At 32.1% G+C, this 18,985-nt stretch overlaps 1 protein-coding gene across 7 annotated transcripts in view; it reads right to left on the bottom strand.

Moving 5' to 3' along the window:
* Positions 1 to 18,985, bottom strand: part of DPP10 (dipeptidyl peptidase like 10) — a 691,476-nt gene that overhangs the window by 65,709 nt on the left and 606,782 nt on the right. For all 7 annotated transcript variants that reach the window (XM_073884902.1, XM_073884889.1, XM_025857215.2 and 4 more), the window contains one exon: positions 14,766 to 14,873. In XM_073884902.1, coding sequence (XP_073741003.1) covers positions 14,766 to 14,873 — 108 coding nt within the window. The remainder of the gene's footprint in view (positions 1 to 14,765; positions 14,874 to 18,985) is intronic.

The raw sequence follows: 18,985 nt of genomic DNA, 5'->3' as shown, positions 1-18,985 counted from the left end.
TTTTCCTTTTTATTTAAACAGCATCTCTCTGGTCAACACAAAAGTACCAACTGCCTGTGTCACTCTTAATTCTGTAATTCTCAGCTAACATTCAGTTTCTTGTTTTCAGTCTCAAGAATTCACACACATTCATGCAAACATTGACCAGGGTAGAATGGTGTCTTTTCTCCTATACTGTAGGAAAACCATTCAGAAAACACCTCTAGGTGAGGCTTTCCTCTGCATCACTCTGACACAGGATGTCATCTTGGCATTTGGTACAGACACAGGACTTTGGTAACTCTCATCTCAAATGACTGGCAACAGCTTTAAATAAAACATTGCAGAACAAACTTTATTGTAAATAAATACCATATAATAGCTTATTATTAGTATATATTACATATACATATGTAATAGTATTACATAAATACTATTATATGAAAGTATATAATACTTTCAACTTTCAGAGCATGTTAATCACTTTAAGAGCTGCTATTTTCCCACAATAACTTATTCCTGAGATTAATTCATATTGAACTTTATAGCCATAGTTTGATTTCACTGCTATATGGTATTTTATATGAATATAGCATAATTTCAGTTGAGCATTTACAAATATCTGCTCTTAAAAACAAGTTGCCTATAAACAGTTTTATTAAAATCTCCTGATGCACATGGCAGGGTTTTCTTGAGAGAAACACCAGGAAGTGGAATTGGTCATTAGTACTCATGTCTTGTACTTAACTAGGTAGTGACAAAATATTTTCCAAACTTGTCCCTATTTACAGTCTACTAGCAACATGAGTTTTCATTGCTCCACATCTTTATCACTTCCTTACCAACATTAATTTCCTCAGACTATTTTTTGTCAAATTAATGACTATGAAATTATATCTTATTTTCTTTTTATTGAGAAAATATTCAAACCTACAGAAAGGCTTGAATGAAAAGTACATGATTATCCATAAAATCATTACCTAGACTCACCAAATGTCAACATATTGAATATTTGCCCTCCCTCTTTTTATTGTTTGCTCAGTCATTTAAAAGTAGGCTGCAAACATCAGGATGTTTTTGCCTTATATACTTCAATATACATCTCTCAAGATTAAGACTATTTTCACATGTAAGCAAGTCACATATCACACCTCTGGATATTAAGATCATCTAAATATATAGTCTATACCCTAAATTCCACAACAGCCCCAAGTAACCCAAATAACTATATATGTATATATATATATATACATACACACACACACACACAAAATGTATTTCAGGTTTAAATATATATAAATACATACATAAATTTATATATTTAGATAAAATAGATGTCTCAATCAAGGTTTCCATATCGTATTGGATTGTCATCTCTTTAGTCTCAAAGAAAAACATTTGTCTTTTCTGATTTCTACAACATTGGCCATTTTTTAGACTCTTGGTCCAGTGGTCTTACAGAATGTTCAGCATTTTGGATTTGTCTGTTTTCTTATGCTTTAATTTAGCCTAAATATTTTTAGCAAAATATTACAGAGGTGATATTGGATACCTCTGCTGCTTATATCAGGAAACATACCATTACACATCTTCCCACTCATGACAATGCTGTTTACATGGTAACTGTGAGATACAGTCATTGTAAAAAAAACATTTTGTCTTATAATTAAAAGCGGATGATACTTGAACATTATATGAATAGCTTTTTCCCCATTAACTTTTCACTCAGTAGGTTTGGCATCCATTCATGACCTTTCCCTAAATAAATTACCATCTCAAAGTGATTTTCTAATTCTAATATCACTTTTTTATTAGGTGGCATACTTCTGTAAAAAGAACTTCTACTATTTCTTCTTGTATGTGTTTACTCTCATTTTCTCTCTCTCCCTCCTCTTCATATTACTATACACTTAATGCATGTTTAATGCAATGTTACATTCTATTACTGTTGTTACTCTTTATGATGCTGAAATTGTCAAAATGTGGTTAGCAGGGACTCCTTCAAGTCAACCCCTCTATTCTTTGGAAATGATTACATTGGTCTTTGAGCACTTCCGTGTTTTATTCACAATCACATGTTCTTAGATCATTTTACTTCCTCGACCTCCTAACTGTAATCAATTATTTCTCCGTGGAGTTTTTTCTACTGGGTTAAGGTATTTAGATAGAAAGATACGGGGTTATGTGTGTTCATCGCTACTCTAGTGTTATTAGTGCTGGGCCTTTTTAGAAGAGATAGATGGATAGCTAGACAGATTTCCCTGTTTTCTCTCTGTGCGTGTGTGCGTGTGTGCATTCTTAGTATTTACTATCTTCAATTCAAATTCGTATCAGTTTGATTTATATTCAGGTGCATTTACTTCTCTATTTCAACATAGGCTTTGTTGTCCTCATTTTTTGTATTTAATTTTCTTTTAAAAATATGTAGATGGGGGACACCTGGACCTGCCTTCAGCTCAGATTATGATCCCTGGGTCCTGGGATCCAGTCACGAGTTAGGCTCCCTGCTTAGTGGGGAGTCTGCTTCTGCCTCTGCCCCTCCCCTCCACCCGTGCTCTCCTTGGCTCTCTTTCTCTCAAATAAATAAAATCTTTTAAAAATGTAAAAAAATATGAAAATATGTAAATGGCTCAAACAATATATATATATAATATATTGTATATTTTGTGTATATTGTATATATTGTATATATTGTATTACTCCTATATAGGAGTATAGAAGCCCAAACCTCTTGCCCTCGTTTGGGACTTCTCTGAGGGCCATTCAGTCTAGAATTCTTATGGGGTCAGCTGAGGCCTTCATTCAGATGGCCCTGCCACTCAAATTGTTCTGCCCAATTTTTCTTCCTTATATTCCTTTCCAAAGTTATTGATATCCTCTCTAATAATGGTCCTACAGCCTACTTCTCAGTTGGCTTCCTGTGAAACTCAACTTGTGACAGGTATATTGGTATAATTTCATTTTGCATTTCTCTTAGGAAAAAAGTTGAGCATCATATATACATATATATGTATATATGTATATGTATAATAGAACATATATAATGTGTCATTTGCATAATTACAAAGGAGATTCAGTAATTATCCCTCTGATAATTAAATATCCCTCTGATACAAACAATAGCATTGTTTGTCTATATTATCTATCAGATTTCTTTTGTTTTGGTCTTCTTTATTTTTTAAGAGCTCTGTCTTTATATCCATTATGTGAGATGTAAGCTGCAAATATGTTCTCCTGATTTGTCATTTTATGTTGACATTGGTTATGGTACTATTTTTCCCAAAAAAGTTTTTTCTAATCTTTATATAATCAAATTTACCATCATATTCTTCATTGTCTCTACATTTTGGTGCATAGTTTAAAGGCTTTCTTCAAACTAAGGTTACGAATAATTTATTAATGTTTTCTCACAGTACATGTAATGTTTTATTTCTCAAAGTTAGATCTCTGATCATTTCAGAATTATGGTGGTAGTATGTAACTACTTTTATCTTTTTCCTAATGATATTCAATTTTTCCAAAACTATTTTATGAAAAAATTCATTTTCCAGTACTTTCAAATGCCACCTTTATCATATATTAAATTTCCGTATGTGTCTAAGGCTATTTCTGTACTGTCTATGCTGTTCCTTTAGTCTCTGTTAATTCACGTCCCAAAACCACACTTATAATTACAGATTTCTGTAACTTCCATATTATTTAGAATCCACCCCTTCTATTTTTTTCAGGATTTCCATAGATATTACTTATTAAAAATAAGCATATCTCATTCAAGCATATAAAAACTTGCTAGCATTTCTTATTGGGATAAAACAAAATTTCTAATTAATATGACCTCTTTATGATCTTCAGTCATTTTACCCCAGAACAGGAATATTTTCCCATTTGTTCAAGTCTACTTTATGCCTTTCAGGAATGTTTTAACATTGTCCTCATAGAGGTTTTGTACATTTTGCACATTTATATTTCGTGTTTTATATTTTGTTGCTAATGTGAGTGGCTTTCTATTCCATATCCTTTTTAAATGGTTATTATTTGCCAATAGGAACATTATTCATTTCCATATGCTAAATATCCATCCTGCTATCTCACTGAATATTTTTCTAAATCTTATGGCTTGTGGCTTATTCTGACCTGATTTACATGAATGCCTCCCAAAACAACACTGTGGAGATAGTGTGCATCCTTCCTTGTTCCCAACCTTAATGGGAATGCCACCCTATTGGATTATGGGCTGAGGCATATATGTTTTATCATGTTAAGAAATTAACCACCAATTCCTATATTTTTAATTTTTTTAAACCAGGAATTGGTATTAAATTTTATAAAAGGCTTTTTTTTACAGCAACTCTAAAGAAAACCAATGCTGTAGAACAATTCAAATTGTGTTAGGCATTACTTTTGAAAGTCTGATAAGACTGTCTTATAAAATCATGTGAGCCAAAAAATAAAAAAATAAAAATAAAAAAAATAAAATAAAATCATGTGAGCCTTGGTGCTCCTTTGTGGTGTAGTTCTTTGATGATATATTTCTTCTATGTCATTAGTGAATGTAAGCTGTCTGTCTCTCTTGGCGCAGTTTTGGTTAAATGTATTTCCTCATAAAATTGCTCATTTGATCTAAACTTTCAAATTAATTGACATAGACTTCTGTAAAATACTCTCTCAGGATCTATTAAAATGTCCTTTTTTAATTCCTACCAGTCATTTCTAATTGTGTTTTCTTTCTCATTTTTCCTCAGTTGGGAGAGCTTGTGTTTTGTCTTTGTGCGTGTGTGTGCGTGTGTGTGTGTGTGTGTGTGTGTTTTCAAAGAGGAAGCATTATTGTTTTTTATTAGTTCTAAATTTGTCTGATTTTGCTGATAGTTTTCTAGCCATTTGGGTTAGGAATTCAACTCATTTAATTTCATTCTAACATTTTAGTTGTTAAAGTTTGTATAGCTATGAGTTTTATTCTGACATCTGATTCTTAAGAAGGTACTGTCATTCTTGTTACTATTATTACTATTTTATAAATTTTGCAAATTTGAAACTTCCAAGGAATTGTTTAATTGGATTTCCTTTAAAAAAGTCTTCTAGCCAGAAAACTTGTTAAAAATATATTCTTGATTTCTAGGCTTATTACATTGTGATCATAGCATGCTTTCCTATAATTTCTACTTTATAAAATTTAATGAGCCTTTAAAATAACTAATACACATTCAATTTTTGTCAGTGTTCCCTACATACTTGAAAAGGATTTATCTCTTACTTGTATGTGTTCATATAATATATATTATATAACATAATCAACTTAAATATGTGTACATATAAAAATCATATAATGTGATTCACTTTAGACTAAGGATGGTACGAGAAGGCTTCCACATATCAAGTAGTTTTTGTGCATTTTCACTTTATGAAGGTAGCTACTGTACTATCTGAGGCATAGATACAGACATTTCTAACTATTATACCCTCCTTGTGATTTGTGCCCTTGAACATTACAAAGTATCTTCTGCTCTTTTAAAATGCTTTGGGACATGAAAGCTCTTTCGTCTAGCATCAGGATTTAGCCTTTCTAACTCCTTTTGTTTTAAATGTGTATTTTCAAAAAGGTTGAACTGCATTAATTTCAAGAACCAATCTGAAAAACATTTTCTTAAAAATTTTGGTACATAAATTAAGCCAAATTACATTTATTGGGTATGACTGATACCGTTTGAAAACTTCTATCATATTTTATATATTTATTATGGATATCATGTTTAATGAGTTTGTTGTAAGCAGCTTTTTGTAATTTTTAAATTTTCTGAAATCTAGTGCTAGGTTTTTTAGTTTTACACATTATCATTGTATTAATAACTTTAATAATGCTCTTACCATCCCCCCCAAGTTATCTTTTGTTTCTTGACCATTTGTGTTGTTTTGGTTTATTGCTGGATTATGGTTTTAAATGTTGTCTCTCTTCTGTTCTGCTTCTCTTTTTTAAGAAATCCCATTAAATGTCATATTCATATTATTATGTTCATATTATTTCCCTGTTCATATTATTTTCATATTATATTCCCTGTCTTAGCTATTTCTGATCCTCTCCATTTTATTTCATTTGTTTATTTGTTTCCATTTATCTTCTTGATACCCACTAGTATATTTTCAGCAATATCTGTTTACTCTTGGTCATCTTTCCATTAACTTACTATTTTGTACTATTTTGTACTTCCTGAAATCTGTTATTATTTGGTTTACAACTTTTCTTTCTACTCTATGAAGACCTTTCTGAGTTTTAAGTTTCACATTTGATAATTTTATATATACAAGTGCTTATTTAGTGATATTTAATTCTTTGGGGAGTATTATGTTACTGTATTTTTCTGCTTCATCGTTGATTTTGGGGGAGGGGTATCTTTATCTACTGAATATTTTTTATTCTCAGTTTCTGTTTACCTCATATAGTAATTTTGCATATCTGTTGCCAGCTATATTTTCTTCTTTAAAAGAACCTTAAGATTTCCTAGGATATAGATGCATAAGGGTGGTACAAGATTAGATAACCTACTAGACTTCTATTACTAGTACCCTAAGGAGCCATGTCCCTAAGGAATACTATCTCTAGTACCCTAAGAACTTGTTTCCCAAGGAGCACCCTAAGGCAGCACCATTAGGAGTGTAGGCATATTTTCTGATAGCCATATGTGTATATATATATATTTCCTGCAGGGTCCCTGTTTATATATATATATATACATATATATGTATATGTGTGTGTATATACACACGCACACACACACACATTTTTTCTTTCCCTTTTCAGGGTCCTTAATTTCTATCACTAGTTTCTAGTTTCCACCTTTCCCTTCTCCAACAATATTTCAAGAAATGGCTCTGTCAAGTTTTTTTTCTCTCTTTCTTAGGTGGTAATATTTAAAAACAGTCATATTTGGCTTTGTGCATAGTCAAGGTACTTCACTTTAATTCCTTGTCTCAATGCTGACTTTTATTTTTAAATTTTTATTTTTGTTTTACTTATTTTTATTTAAGTTTAATTGACATAAAATATCTTATACTTTCAGGTGTACATCATAATGTTTCAATATTTTTACACATTAGGAAATGATCCCCAGGTTAAGTCTGGTTACCAGCTGTCAATATACAGAGTTTCAATGCTGATTTTTAAAAGGAATGTAACTAATGGTCCACTGTAGACTTTGCTAAATTAGCTAAGGTTTTGGTGAATGCCTTTATGACTTTAAAGAAGTTGTCTTTGTTCCTATATTTCTATTTGATTATGGATTTTGTGGAATTTATTGGAGGCTGTTTCTACACCTACAAGACGATTATATCTTTTCATGTAGGTGCAAATGCAGTGAATTAAATTATAGATACTTAAATTTTAATCAAACTTAGCATTCCTGTGTGAAAAGTAACAGTAATTTTTTTAATCCCCTGAAGAATTCAATTACCACTATTTGGTTTAGGAATTCTTAAGTGACCTATAATTATCTTTTCTCATACTGTCTTTATTTGGTTTTACATACAAGATGATACCTGTATCATAAAATACACTGAAAAATATTCCATATTTTTCTATTTTCTGAATATGTTTCTATACAATTTAAATATGTGCTTCTTGAATATTTTGAATATTTGGTAGAGCCCACCTTTGAAAACCACCTGTACTTGATGTGGAGACATTTTAAAACACTGTTCCATTTCCTTAATAATATGGGACAATCAGATTGTTTCTTAAATTGGATTTGGTAATTTTTTTTTCTAGAATTTATTCATTTCACTCAAGTTTTCAAATTTGTTGACATGAAGTTATTAATAGTATTTTAAAACACATTTTTAAATCGGCAGTTATGCTTCCTTTTCATTCCTTATACTTTGGGAGTTTTCCTACTTTTTAAATTAAACTTAGTAGACATTATAGATTTGATTTTTTTTCAAAGAGCCAAATATTTGTTTTGCTAAGCCTCATTTACCTTTGTTTGCTCTAGTTCACTAAATTCTACTATTGTATTTCTCATTTTCTTCCTTCTTCATTTGAATTTATTTTGTTATTTTTCTAAGTTCTGATAGTGAATGTTAACTTATATATTCCATATTTCCTTTTATAGATTATATATTACATCTATGTATATGATATAATTTATATATTTCCTATTAAACCCATGAATAATGCAGAAATTATATTTTATTTCCAAATGTATGGCTTTGAGACAGTTATAAATGTTGGAACTCACCTCTAATTCAATTGCAGTGTCTTTAGAGACTGTAATATATTAGCTGAGTAATACTTCACATGTGTTTTTGGTATAAATATATACAGAATCTGGGGTTTTTGATGTGAAAGAGTTTAATTATAACATCAACTTTGCCATACTATTGGAAGCAAAACTAAAAGGGCATTCTACTCCACTTCATCTATGTAGTAATAGAATTTTCCTTCAAAAAATTCTCAATGTCTTATTGGTACATGTCTGTATTTCAACATCTCCCTAAATCATCTGTTCCTTGTTTTTAAAGAGAGTTCTCTAGACTTCAAGCTTTTAACGTCAATGACAAACAAATGACTTCTTAGCTTTTTTTTTTTTTTTGCATACTGACACATTACAGCACTTTATAAGTATTTGCTGAATGAAAGTATAAATGCAAAGATGAAACCAAATTTCTGTGATTTGAGGCAGGCACAGGCCAAAAGGCTTACATAGAGTTCTGAAGTCACATATTTAATAGCCAAATTCCCACAGGTCAACATCCCAATAGATGGTGTCTCTTACTCATTTTCAGACCCTGCTTTGAATGAGACATGGACAGGATACTAAGATCTTAAGGTTTTTAGTGCATCTTTGGTGCCCAATTTTAAGATGAACAATATCTCAAAACATTAAAAGGTAAAGAAGTTTTGCTATATATTTGTACATATCTAGAAATGCTTTTGGTCAGAGATTTCTAGGTTGATTATATTTTTTTCAGAAAATTTTGTTATTTGTAGTTGTGTGTTCAAGGATAGAAGAGTATCCACATTAAAAGTGATCATGAGCAAAAATCCAGTGCTTGAAACAATGTCTGAACACAGTATACACAATATTAAAAACTGTACATTATTAATTTCAATAATGTATCTAGCATAAAAATAGAATGCTTCTAATTTAGGACCAAAGTTCTCTTGTTGGAAGCCTTAACAATAACCTCACTACTATTGGATTTCACTTCAAGCATCTGGAATTGCCCTGCTTGCTTTATATCCACTAGGGAAAATCTGGGCTGTAGAATAAGTTGAACCTCATTTCACATATAATAGCATAACCTATATTTTATAGTTCTGTGGTTATATTTATAAGACTCAACTATTTTCCACTAATGCACATCAGATTATATCACAGCAGTGAACATATTACTTTTGATCTGGACTTCAGGTAAATAATTCTAATATAAATCAGCTATGGTAGATGGCCATGTAGTAAATTCAAAATAAATATCAAGGAACTTGACTAGCTAGTCTTTACGAGGGAGGTGTCTGTATCTCAGTTTTCAATCTACCTTCAAAAGACAAGTAATCGCAGCCAAGATAATTTAACAAAGCAGGAAAGAATAATCATTTTTACTGCACAATATTTCTTTCCATGCAACTGTGGTCTCTATTATATTAACTTGGTAGAACAGAAAAAATGATTGTGAATATAAAAGCACAGTGGACTTTTGGCAAGGGCAACATGGCAACATACTTTAAATTAAACTCATATTTCACTTTTAATTTTAGAATAAACATCAATAAAATTAATAATTTCCTTCACTAGGGAGATGACAATCTAGGATGTAAAGTGTTTTTATTCCCAAATAAAATAAAATTTGAGAAGAAGATATCAGACACAATTAAACATCAGATACCTCTCCTCGAATTGGTATAGATTTTCTCTTACTCAGAAAAATTAAATATTAATCTTGTATTTCTATTTAAAAATTTGAAAGATACTAGTATCAGTGAAAATTTAATAATACATGTGCTTTTTACCTGATTACACACTGTTCATTCAAATTTCTTATATTAAATTCTATTGAACTTCTACAGCTTCTAAATAAGTGAAATATTGTAGTGCTTAAATTAGCATGTTTTAATTTACTGTCTATTTATCACATGAGGTAAGCTAATTGTTTTCAGACAATGTCCTAATCAGATGCAATAGTGAAATTTAATGAAAAAAATTTACTGGGTTGATTAGATGATAGAATTGTGAATTGGGGGCATGCCATTTTCTACAGTATTTGTAATGAATAATGGCATTTAAAATTGTTCCAAGTGAAATCATCAGCTCTCATGAGCAAAATTTTCTATTGCTGCATAGAGAAAGAGAATGGATTCACCAACATATATAATTTTTAATTTAACACAATTTAGGAAGATGACAGGGCAATTCTTTATGTTTATGAATTTGAACCACTTAACATGATTGAAACTCTGCTTATTCCATATTTGAGAGAAAAAGGTAGCCATGTCTTTGACAAAAACCTTTTACTTAACGGCAGCCTGCATTACAGGGTATGGGATATTAGAGTTCCAGATAGGGCAACTCAGAAGTTAAAGGTCTACATAAGGAATACCACAGAGGGCTGAGGAAGGGGAAAATTTATGAAGCAATCACAAGTTTAATGATCTGAGGTAAAGAAGTTCTGCATCACTGTTTGATTCAGAAACTACAAAGATTGATATTAATATTGCATATTCTACTCAAAAGAACAATTACTTTATATAGATTTTTTGAAAAGCCAATTTTTATTTTTATTAATATTGTCTCTAATGCAACATATAAAAGTAGAGAAATTCTGCTATCACATATTCATATTGAAAGTAATCTAGAAATAAAAAATAATATATATGTATGCATATAGATATATGTGTATATATATTAGTGTATGTATATATGAGCTTAGAAATATTTTGCTTTTGATGCAGGAATTCCAGTTTTGTTAATCAAAACTAATCAATATAAAGTAGCTTTTTGTACAGTGACAGATATAATTACAGCAAATTGCCACTGAATTATACACTGAATAATACTGGTTAAGTATCTACATCCAGTCAACTAAATATTAATCTTCTAAAGAATTGTTTTTCAAAATTATGTAGCATTATGGGAAAAGTATGCTTTATAATTATAATTTAAAATATCAGAATGAAATACTATAATTTACATAAAATTATAAACTTGTCTAAAAGGAGGAAACTACATAAATTCTTTCTACTTCTGTTCTCTGAAATTACATTAGTAAGGATCAATCACCTTTGTAAGTGAGAAAAAAAAACACTAAAATATTTATATTGATAACCATCACACTTTATTAACGAAATAGCCAGAAGGAGTAATTTTATAATCTGGCCTCTAATTAATAGTTTTTATCTACCTATTCATTGTGAAAGAGAGGAAAATGTTTGCAAAAATTTACTAATTTCATTTAGTAAGATACTTCAAACAAATAAATATATTTTCAGTCAGTGAGGAAGCTCTCAAATATAGTAAGCATCAAATACTACAAGGGTGGTCATCCTGACTGGTAGCTGTCAAACCCTCTGTTCCTGTCAATTCTCACTTTCAGCATGTCAAGGGAAGAAAGAAAGGGTAAAAAGTCATCAATGTTAGTATGCATTACTGTTTAGACTGTAAAGTATTATACTATTTTTGGAGAGTCAGTTTGGAACTCCATGTCAAAACCTAAACAAATGTGTATGTACATATATGCTTTGCCTAGGTATCTTTTATATCTTAATATATATTTTTGTGATAATAATCACAAATAAGGATTTATGTATAAGAATGTTTATCTCTGAATAATTTCTAGTATCAAAATTAGAGTAACTTTAATGATGATTAAAATTGATTCATTTAAAAACAGTATACTAAATCTATCTGGCAGAATGTTGAACAGCTATTAAAACATACTTAAGAATAATATTAAATATTAAGAATATAATAAATGATATGAAAATGCTTATAAATTATCCTTTAAATATTACAAATACATATATGTGCTTTGGTTGTAATATTTAGGGGAAAATCAAATATTTTCAATGTTAAAAGGGATTAGAAATATATATATATATACACCAAATGATTTATAGTGTGAGAGCATGGGGTGACGAGATTGTGTTTGATTTTAAATTAGTTCAGTTAATTCAGTTTAGAATTGTACAAATCTTTATAGAATATGCATCAATTTGGTAATCATAAAAGTCATAAAAGAGCTTTTCTTGTATTTACTATTTAAAAAATTGAGGCAAAGGAATTCAAATATTTTCTAAGATTGTGTGGGTGTGTAGACTTGGGTATAACTTATATTTGTCTAACCACTAACCTCTAACTCATTAACAAAGTAGATTAATTTCATCTGCATTGCCAAAATATCCATAAATAATCATGCAGTCATGTTTATTTCTCAGTGAGGGAAACCACAGATTCTCTAAACTGCAACCAGAATAGACCAAAATATTTTCTACTTCAATGAAAGCTTTGTTATAATCTTCATATAGAAGAGGAACAAAGTAAACACATGTGCTCTATGAAGTTGTTCTGAACATTTCAGAAATAATGAATTAGACTGCATGTCAGGATCATTTGGTAGGGGGCAGAAGGTATTTCTTCCCAAGGCTTATAAAGGAACTTCTATTAGGTTCATAAATACCTCAATTCCTACATGCCCGCGTCAGCACCCCCATTCCCTGCCAGTCCCACACTTTTTAAAAGACACTATTTCTTTTCTTAACTTGAATAGATTGTCTGCTTGGAATTGTATATATAAAGATGTATTTATTACACATCTTTCCCTATCCTTCATTCCCTATCTTATAAATATGTACAATTTGTATGTAATTTTGATCACCTGGGTTTTCACACAACTTCTTAAATATAAAATACTGAGGTTTAAAAATTTACTAAAAAGTCACAGTCAATTTTAAGATTGTTATTTTTGGCCAAAATATCTTCCTAGTATTTATGATAACAAAGTTTACTATTAGCTCGCAATAGTTAATCAGGTAGAGCAATTTGCTAGGGAAGCTTCTTCCAGTTCACATTAAAAAAAAAAAGAAAGGGGCACCTGGGTGGCTCAGTGGTTAAGCGTCTGCCTTTGGCTCGGGTCATGATCCCAAGGTCCTTGGATAGAGCCCCACATCAGGCTCCCTGCTCAGCGGGAAGCCTGCCTCTCCCTCTCCCACTCCCCCTGCTTGTGTTCCCTCTCTCGCTGTCTCTCTCTCTGTCAAAATAAATAAAATCTTAAAAAAAGAAAGAAAAGAAAGGAAAAAAGAAAAAGAGTTCCCTGTGTCCTACCTATCTGATATAATCACTTTAATAGATATAAAATTGTCAGAAAGTTTATGCATATATAAATGGATACATTTATTTAGGACATAAATGAGATCACATTATATATTAGTCTATAACCTGTTTTTCCAACCTAATGATACACTGAAAATTAATCTACATCTCTATTGTAGAAATTATACATGTTCCAAATTATTTCAGCTTTGATTAAAATTAAAGTCATGACAATTATTTTAATAGGTACAGACCTTAGACAAGTGTTAAATTTTAAACTACCAACACAAGATTTTGAGAATTCAAGGCACTGAGTTGCTGAACATAAATATGTATGTAGATAATGATAAAATTTTGAGAATATGCACAAGGCTTGAAGGTTCTAACAGCATAAAAGTAGCCAGGTTGTTTAGGGATATTTAGGCACATTTATATTTACTCTATATTTTGTAAGTATGAAATTGATTCTTAGCTAGTTGGTTTGTAAACTCTTCTAGAGGATTCCAATTTATCCACAAAGTTTTATCTTTATAAATAATCTTTTACGTGAGACTAGAATGTTTATTTGTGAAGGAAACTAGTTCTTGTGAATATTTGTTATTGACCATTACAAATTGACTCATTAACCTTGTCTTATTTCAACCATTTCTGAATTCTCTAATTTTTTAATAGTTGGATAAAACTGTATAAATTGTTAACTGTTAACTCATTTGGAATTTAAAGGAAAAATAACCCTTTCCTTCTTTTTATCAGAATGTCTATAAAAATATAGCACAGACTCTGTATATTTATCCTAGTTTTTCAAATCTGCATTTTATTTCCTTGTAAGGGTATATATACGATAATGTATTCAACTTTTTGATGGACATTTAGTTTGCTTTAAGTATTTAAAACATTTATAGCACCTTGAAAATACTGCTTGTACAAAATAAGGAATATGTATTTTTTTATTTAAAGATTTTTATTTATTTATTGAGAGAGAGAGAGAATGGTAGAGAGAGAGCATGAGAGGGAAGAAGGTCAGAGGGAGAAGCAGACTCCCCGCTGAGCAGGGAGCCCGATGCGGGACTCGATCCTGGGACTCCAGGATCGTGACCTGAGCCGAAGGCAGTCGCTTAACCAGCTGAGCCACCCAGGCGCCCAAGGAATATGTATTTGTTGAATGAAAAATTTTCTCTAGTTTGTCCTCAAGTCTATGAAAGTAGGGGTTGGATAAAATTTTCATGTATTCAATTCTATATCCCAAGGCTCTCACCTTTTAGTATACATGTGTGACTCACTAAATTCTTTGGTTCAGTTGAGACTGTTTTGTGGGAAGCTACAGTTTGAATTTATAGCTATGGAGGGGGCTCCTCTTCCGAAAACCTAGTCCTTGGGTTAAATATATGGCTGGACTTCATAGGCATTAACTGTAGTTTCAGAATATGCCACAAGAATTGTACCTTCGTGAGCATGACAGCAATGACACCAAACAGAAAGGAAGCCAGCACTTACCTGGACGAGAAACATTGCTATGTGGTGAAATTCTCCACGGCCCCCTTGCTTAACAGGAACTGTCATAAAGAATTTACTGCCATCTCTAGAAAACACCGGCTCCTCATTCTAAAACACAAAAGTGCATATAACAATCTCGAGATTGTGCTTTGTGCTGCCAACCATTGCTAATTCAAGCATGGGTTACACTATTTTTGATTTAGAATTGGTTTGTGAAATGGTTATCTCTAAAAATAATGTGAATTATTTTTACCAACTAGCTTCAGAAATTTTTCATGTTTCCCAACGAGAAACTGTGCCCATTAAATAATAACTTCCCATTCCTCCCTACCTTACTCCCCATCATTCTCCTTTCTGTCTCTTTCATTTGGACTACCATAAGAAGCTCTTTAATGAATGGTTTACAAAAAACATACAATTTTTAATATATTTTTTCTGAAATATTTCACTCAGCAACTCTGGTTATTTGAACATACATTTCTGTTGATGTATACATAAATTTACTGAAAAACACAGAACAAAAAGGCTGCAAAATTGGAAGGAATCCACTGAAAATCATTTACTTCAAACTTCCCATCTTCACTGTTCACCCCTCCAAAAATACACAAACACAAATGCCCATTTGATGATTTTTTAATAAAACTCTAGTGGCATGTTAAATCAATAGAATTATTTTCTGAAAATTAAATGATGGAAGCTATACATATAGATTGCTTTCCTTTTGCTCCAGGGGAAACATTAAGAAAGTGGATTTGCCTGACAAAACACTGAGTTCTTTCCTATTGGATTAGCGAAAGTGATTATACGTCCGGTAAAAGAAAGGCTTTGCTATGGTTTCTTCTGCAGGTCTTTAAGATGGAAGAATGAAGGGGGGGAAATCGGAGAGGAAGATGAACCATGAGAGACGATGGACTCTAAGAAACAAACTGAGGGTTCTGGAGGGGAGGGGGTGGGGGGGTTAGCCTGGTGATGGGCACGGACTGAATGGAGCACTGGCTGTTATATGCAAACAATGAATCATGGAACACTACATCAAGAACTAATGATGTAATGTCTGGTGATTAACATAATAAATAAATAAACAAACAAACAAATAAATAAATAAATAAAATGGCCTACAAACTCTTTCAGGTGATCTGGCCCTCTACTCTCTGATCTCCTCTCCTTTCGTTCTCCTGTTTCCTCATTGTGCATGCTCCTGCTCCAAGGCCTTTGCACTTTTTATTCCCTTTGTCTGGCTCTTTTATCTCTTTGGTATCTTGTCTCTATGTCACCTTATCAGTGAGGTGCTTCCCATTTACCCAAGTAGAGGGAGACCTTGGAATCGATAATCCAGCTCTATCTGAATCCCTCATCCCTTTTTACCTACTTCCTGTTTCTCTCCATAGCACCTAATGCATCCAACATACCAGACTTCAGGCAGGTATGCATTTTTGGGGGGGTATATGTGTGTATGCATGCAGGTGGGCAGGTAGATAGGTAAGTGGTAATATTTCTCTGGAATGGAAGCTCCATGAGGGAGGAACCTTGTATTCTTCACTGCTCTATCTCCAGCACCTAGACAATGACTGTGTGCTTAATACTTTTTTACTTAATGAATAAATTAATGACTATTCTAATAAACTCAAGAGTCTGGTTTTAGCTTCATTAGTGAGATCATCTCTTGAGAGAAATATAAGGAATACTGTCCTTGTCTACTTCACGGACACTCATGAAAATATAAGATGATATATGTAAAAATTTAAAACTGTGAAGTAATATACAATTCAAGGATGAAGACAACGCACTGCTAGGCATATAATACTGACAAGATACCTGAGTGAGTGAATCACATCTTTCAACTATGACAGAGTCAATAATTCTGTAGTTTCCATCTCTTGCCCTCTGGGATCTCTCTCTCTCTCTTGGCCTTTGCACATGAAGCTTCTCCTGTCTGGAACGGCTTTTCTCTTTTCCTTTATGTACTGAATCTTACTCCCCCCCCCCCACCCTTAAATTCAAGGAGCAGAAACCATTGCCAAATTTCCCTAGTTAGAGAGTGTCTCCTAGTTAGGAAATCTCTCCTCAGAGATTCTATCACCCTGTGTTCATCTCTATCATGGCATTCAGTGCATTCTATTATATGGTTGGCTTCCTTCACTAGGCAAGTAATAATCAAACTACGTTTGCAATTTTATCTTTTTCGCTCTATTGCCTAGGACTCAGGTGTCCAAGTCATAATTGAATAGATGAATGCATGTGTACAACAGGCAAAAATGTTTGTTATATATCACTCTATCCAGATTTGCTCCAAACTATCAGCTCCTCCCCTATTCAACATTATCCCCTTGTGATTTGCTCCAAAAAAAATTGCCTTTTTAAGGTACAGAGATATCTGAGCATTCTTCTTTTTATATTTGTGCATCCATCCCCTTAAAATTCTAGTGCCTTATAAATGGCTCAGTGAAGGAGCAGATGGGGACTATATTCTCAAATGCACTGCTGAGCTTAATAACCTTTACCACTAGGCAATATCTGCCTATAAATAGAGCTCTATGCTAATCTTTTCCTAGAATCCAATAATAGAAATGGAGCCAATCGCACTGGCCACTTTCATGATTGTAAGCAAGTCAGTGTTTATGATGTACAGAGCAATGAATTGGAGATACCAAATTCTATGTCTTGGCCAAAAATTTTATACATAGGTTATCACAAGTTTCTTGAAAGCCAATCCAAATATGTCTACTTCTTCTCTGTCCTTCCTACCATCCAAAAAGTGAGCATATGATGATTATATTGTTTCTGATCGTCTTAGAAATGTTTCGTCTCATTACTACTGCCATTCTCATACTTTATATTTCATCAAATTCTAAATATTTTATAAAATTCTCCAAGACCTTCTAGAGAAAACCTATGTGACAAACTACCACCTGCATTTTTTTACTAAATAATTGATAACTAGTCTCTTTGCTTTAAAAAACATTTCTATTAAACATTCATAAATTTAGGATTTAAAATGTAGATAACATAATTCCAAAAGAGCATGCATTATGTTGATGCATGTTACACTATTATGAATGTCACTGGAAATAAAAATGATAGCAAAATAGGTTTAATAATGCAGGACAATTGAGAATACATCAATATCCATTATGTTATTGCTTGTCATTTTTTTTTTACTTTCATTATCTAACTTAAGAAAGTCCATTACTGACTATAAGATAAAAGTTGGGTTTTTTCCCCAATTTCATTAAGATTAAGTAATTCATATTAATATTTACTTATTTACCTATGGGTAGATTTGGTATGCTTACGCTTCAAACAAAAAAAAGGTTTAGTTTACCCACAGCCCTTCTTACTTTTTCTTCCTTTATTCAGCAAGTATTTGTGGAGATTTTGTTATAATCAGACTCTGTATTAAGCATTTAGTTTACAATGGGGAACAAAAAACTGAATATCCCTCCTGCCCTTGTGAACTTAGGAAAACAATATAGAAATAATTGTATAAATATTACAAAAAGATTACACTTGACTTAAAAAATAAAAACTTTTATTGAGGGATGTGATTTGGCTACAGTGGTTGGAGGAGGTGATTTTTTTAAGTAGGTGATTTAAGCTGAGGTTTGAAAAAGGAGCAGCCTTCACCAAAGGAAGTAGTTGAGAGAATTCCATTTAGAAGAAAGGCTCATACAAAGACCCTGTGAATATGAGAGCTCATGTGCCTAGAATGGAGAAGGAACTGACAAAAATTTCAGTTTCAGTTGTGAGAGAGATATGGGTAGTGGCAACCAAGTACACTTTGCAATGGTCCCTCAGGCAGCATGCAATCTGAAGAGATTGGCATATGCCAATTTGCAGTTCCTGCAGTTTGATCCTGGAGGCTGTTTGTGAAGTGGAGAAAAGTAAATTGACTTGAGATCTTTGAATGTAAAGTTGAAGAACCTGGTGATGAAAAATGTAGAGAATAATAGTCTAATAATAATAATACTATGCAGAAAAGGATAAGAAAACCTTAAGAATGACTGATAGGTTTATGATTTTAACAGCTGGATGAGTCATTATGTCCTTGACTCCTAGGATAAGAAGAGTACGTAAGACTAGAATATGTTCAGTTTGGACCTGTGGAGTGTGCAGTTACTTTTATAGATTTAGGAGAAGATGCCAAGCATGAATTTTAGAACTCAGTGATGTGACCTGCCCAGGGCTATACATTTAGAGGTCTCAATACCTGGTGGTAATTG

This window comes from Callorhinus ursinus, unplaced genomic scaffold (genome assembly GCF_003265705.2).
Source record: "Callorhinus ursinus isolate GAN/ISIS: 27379988/994484 unplaced genomic scaffold, GSC_fseal_2.0 scaffold2, whole genome shotgun sequence".
Lineage (NCBI taxonomy): Eukaryota > Metazoa > Chordata > Mammalia > Carnivora > Otariidae > Callorhinus > Callorhinus ursinus.
This window is presented reverse-complemented; position numbering and strand designations above follow the sequence as displayed.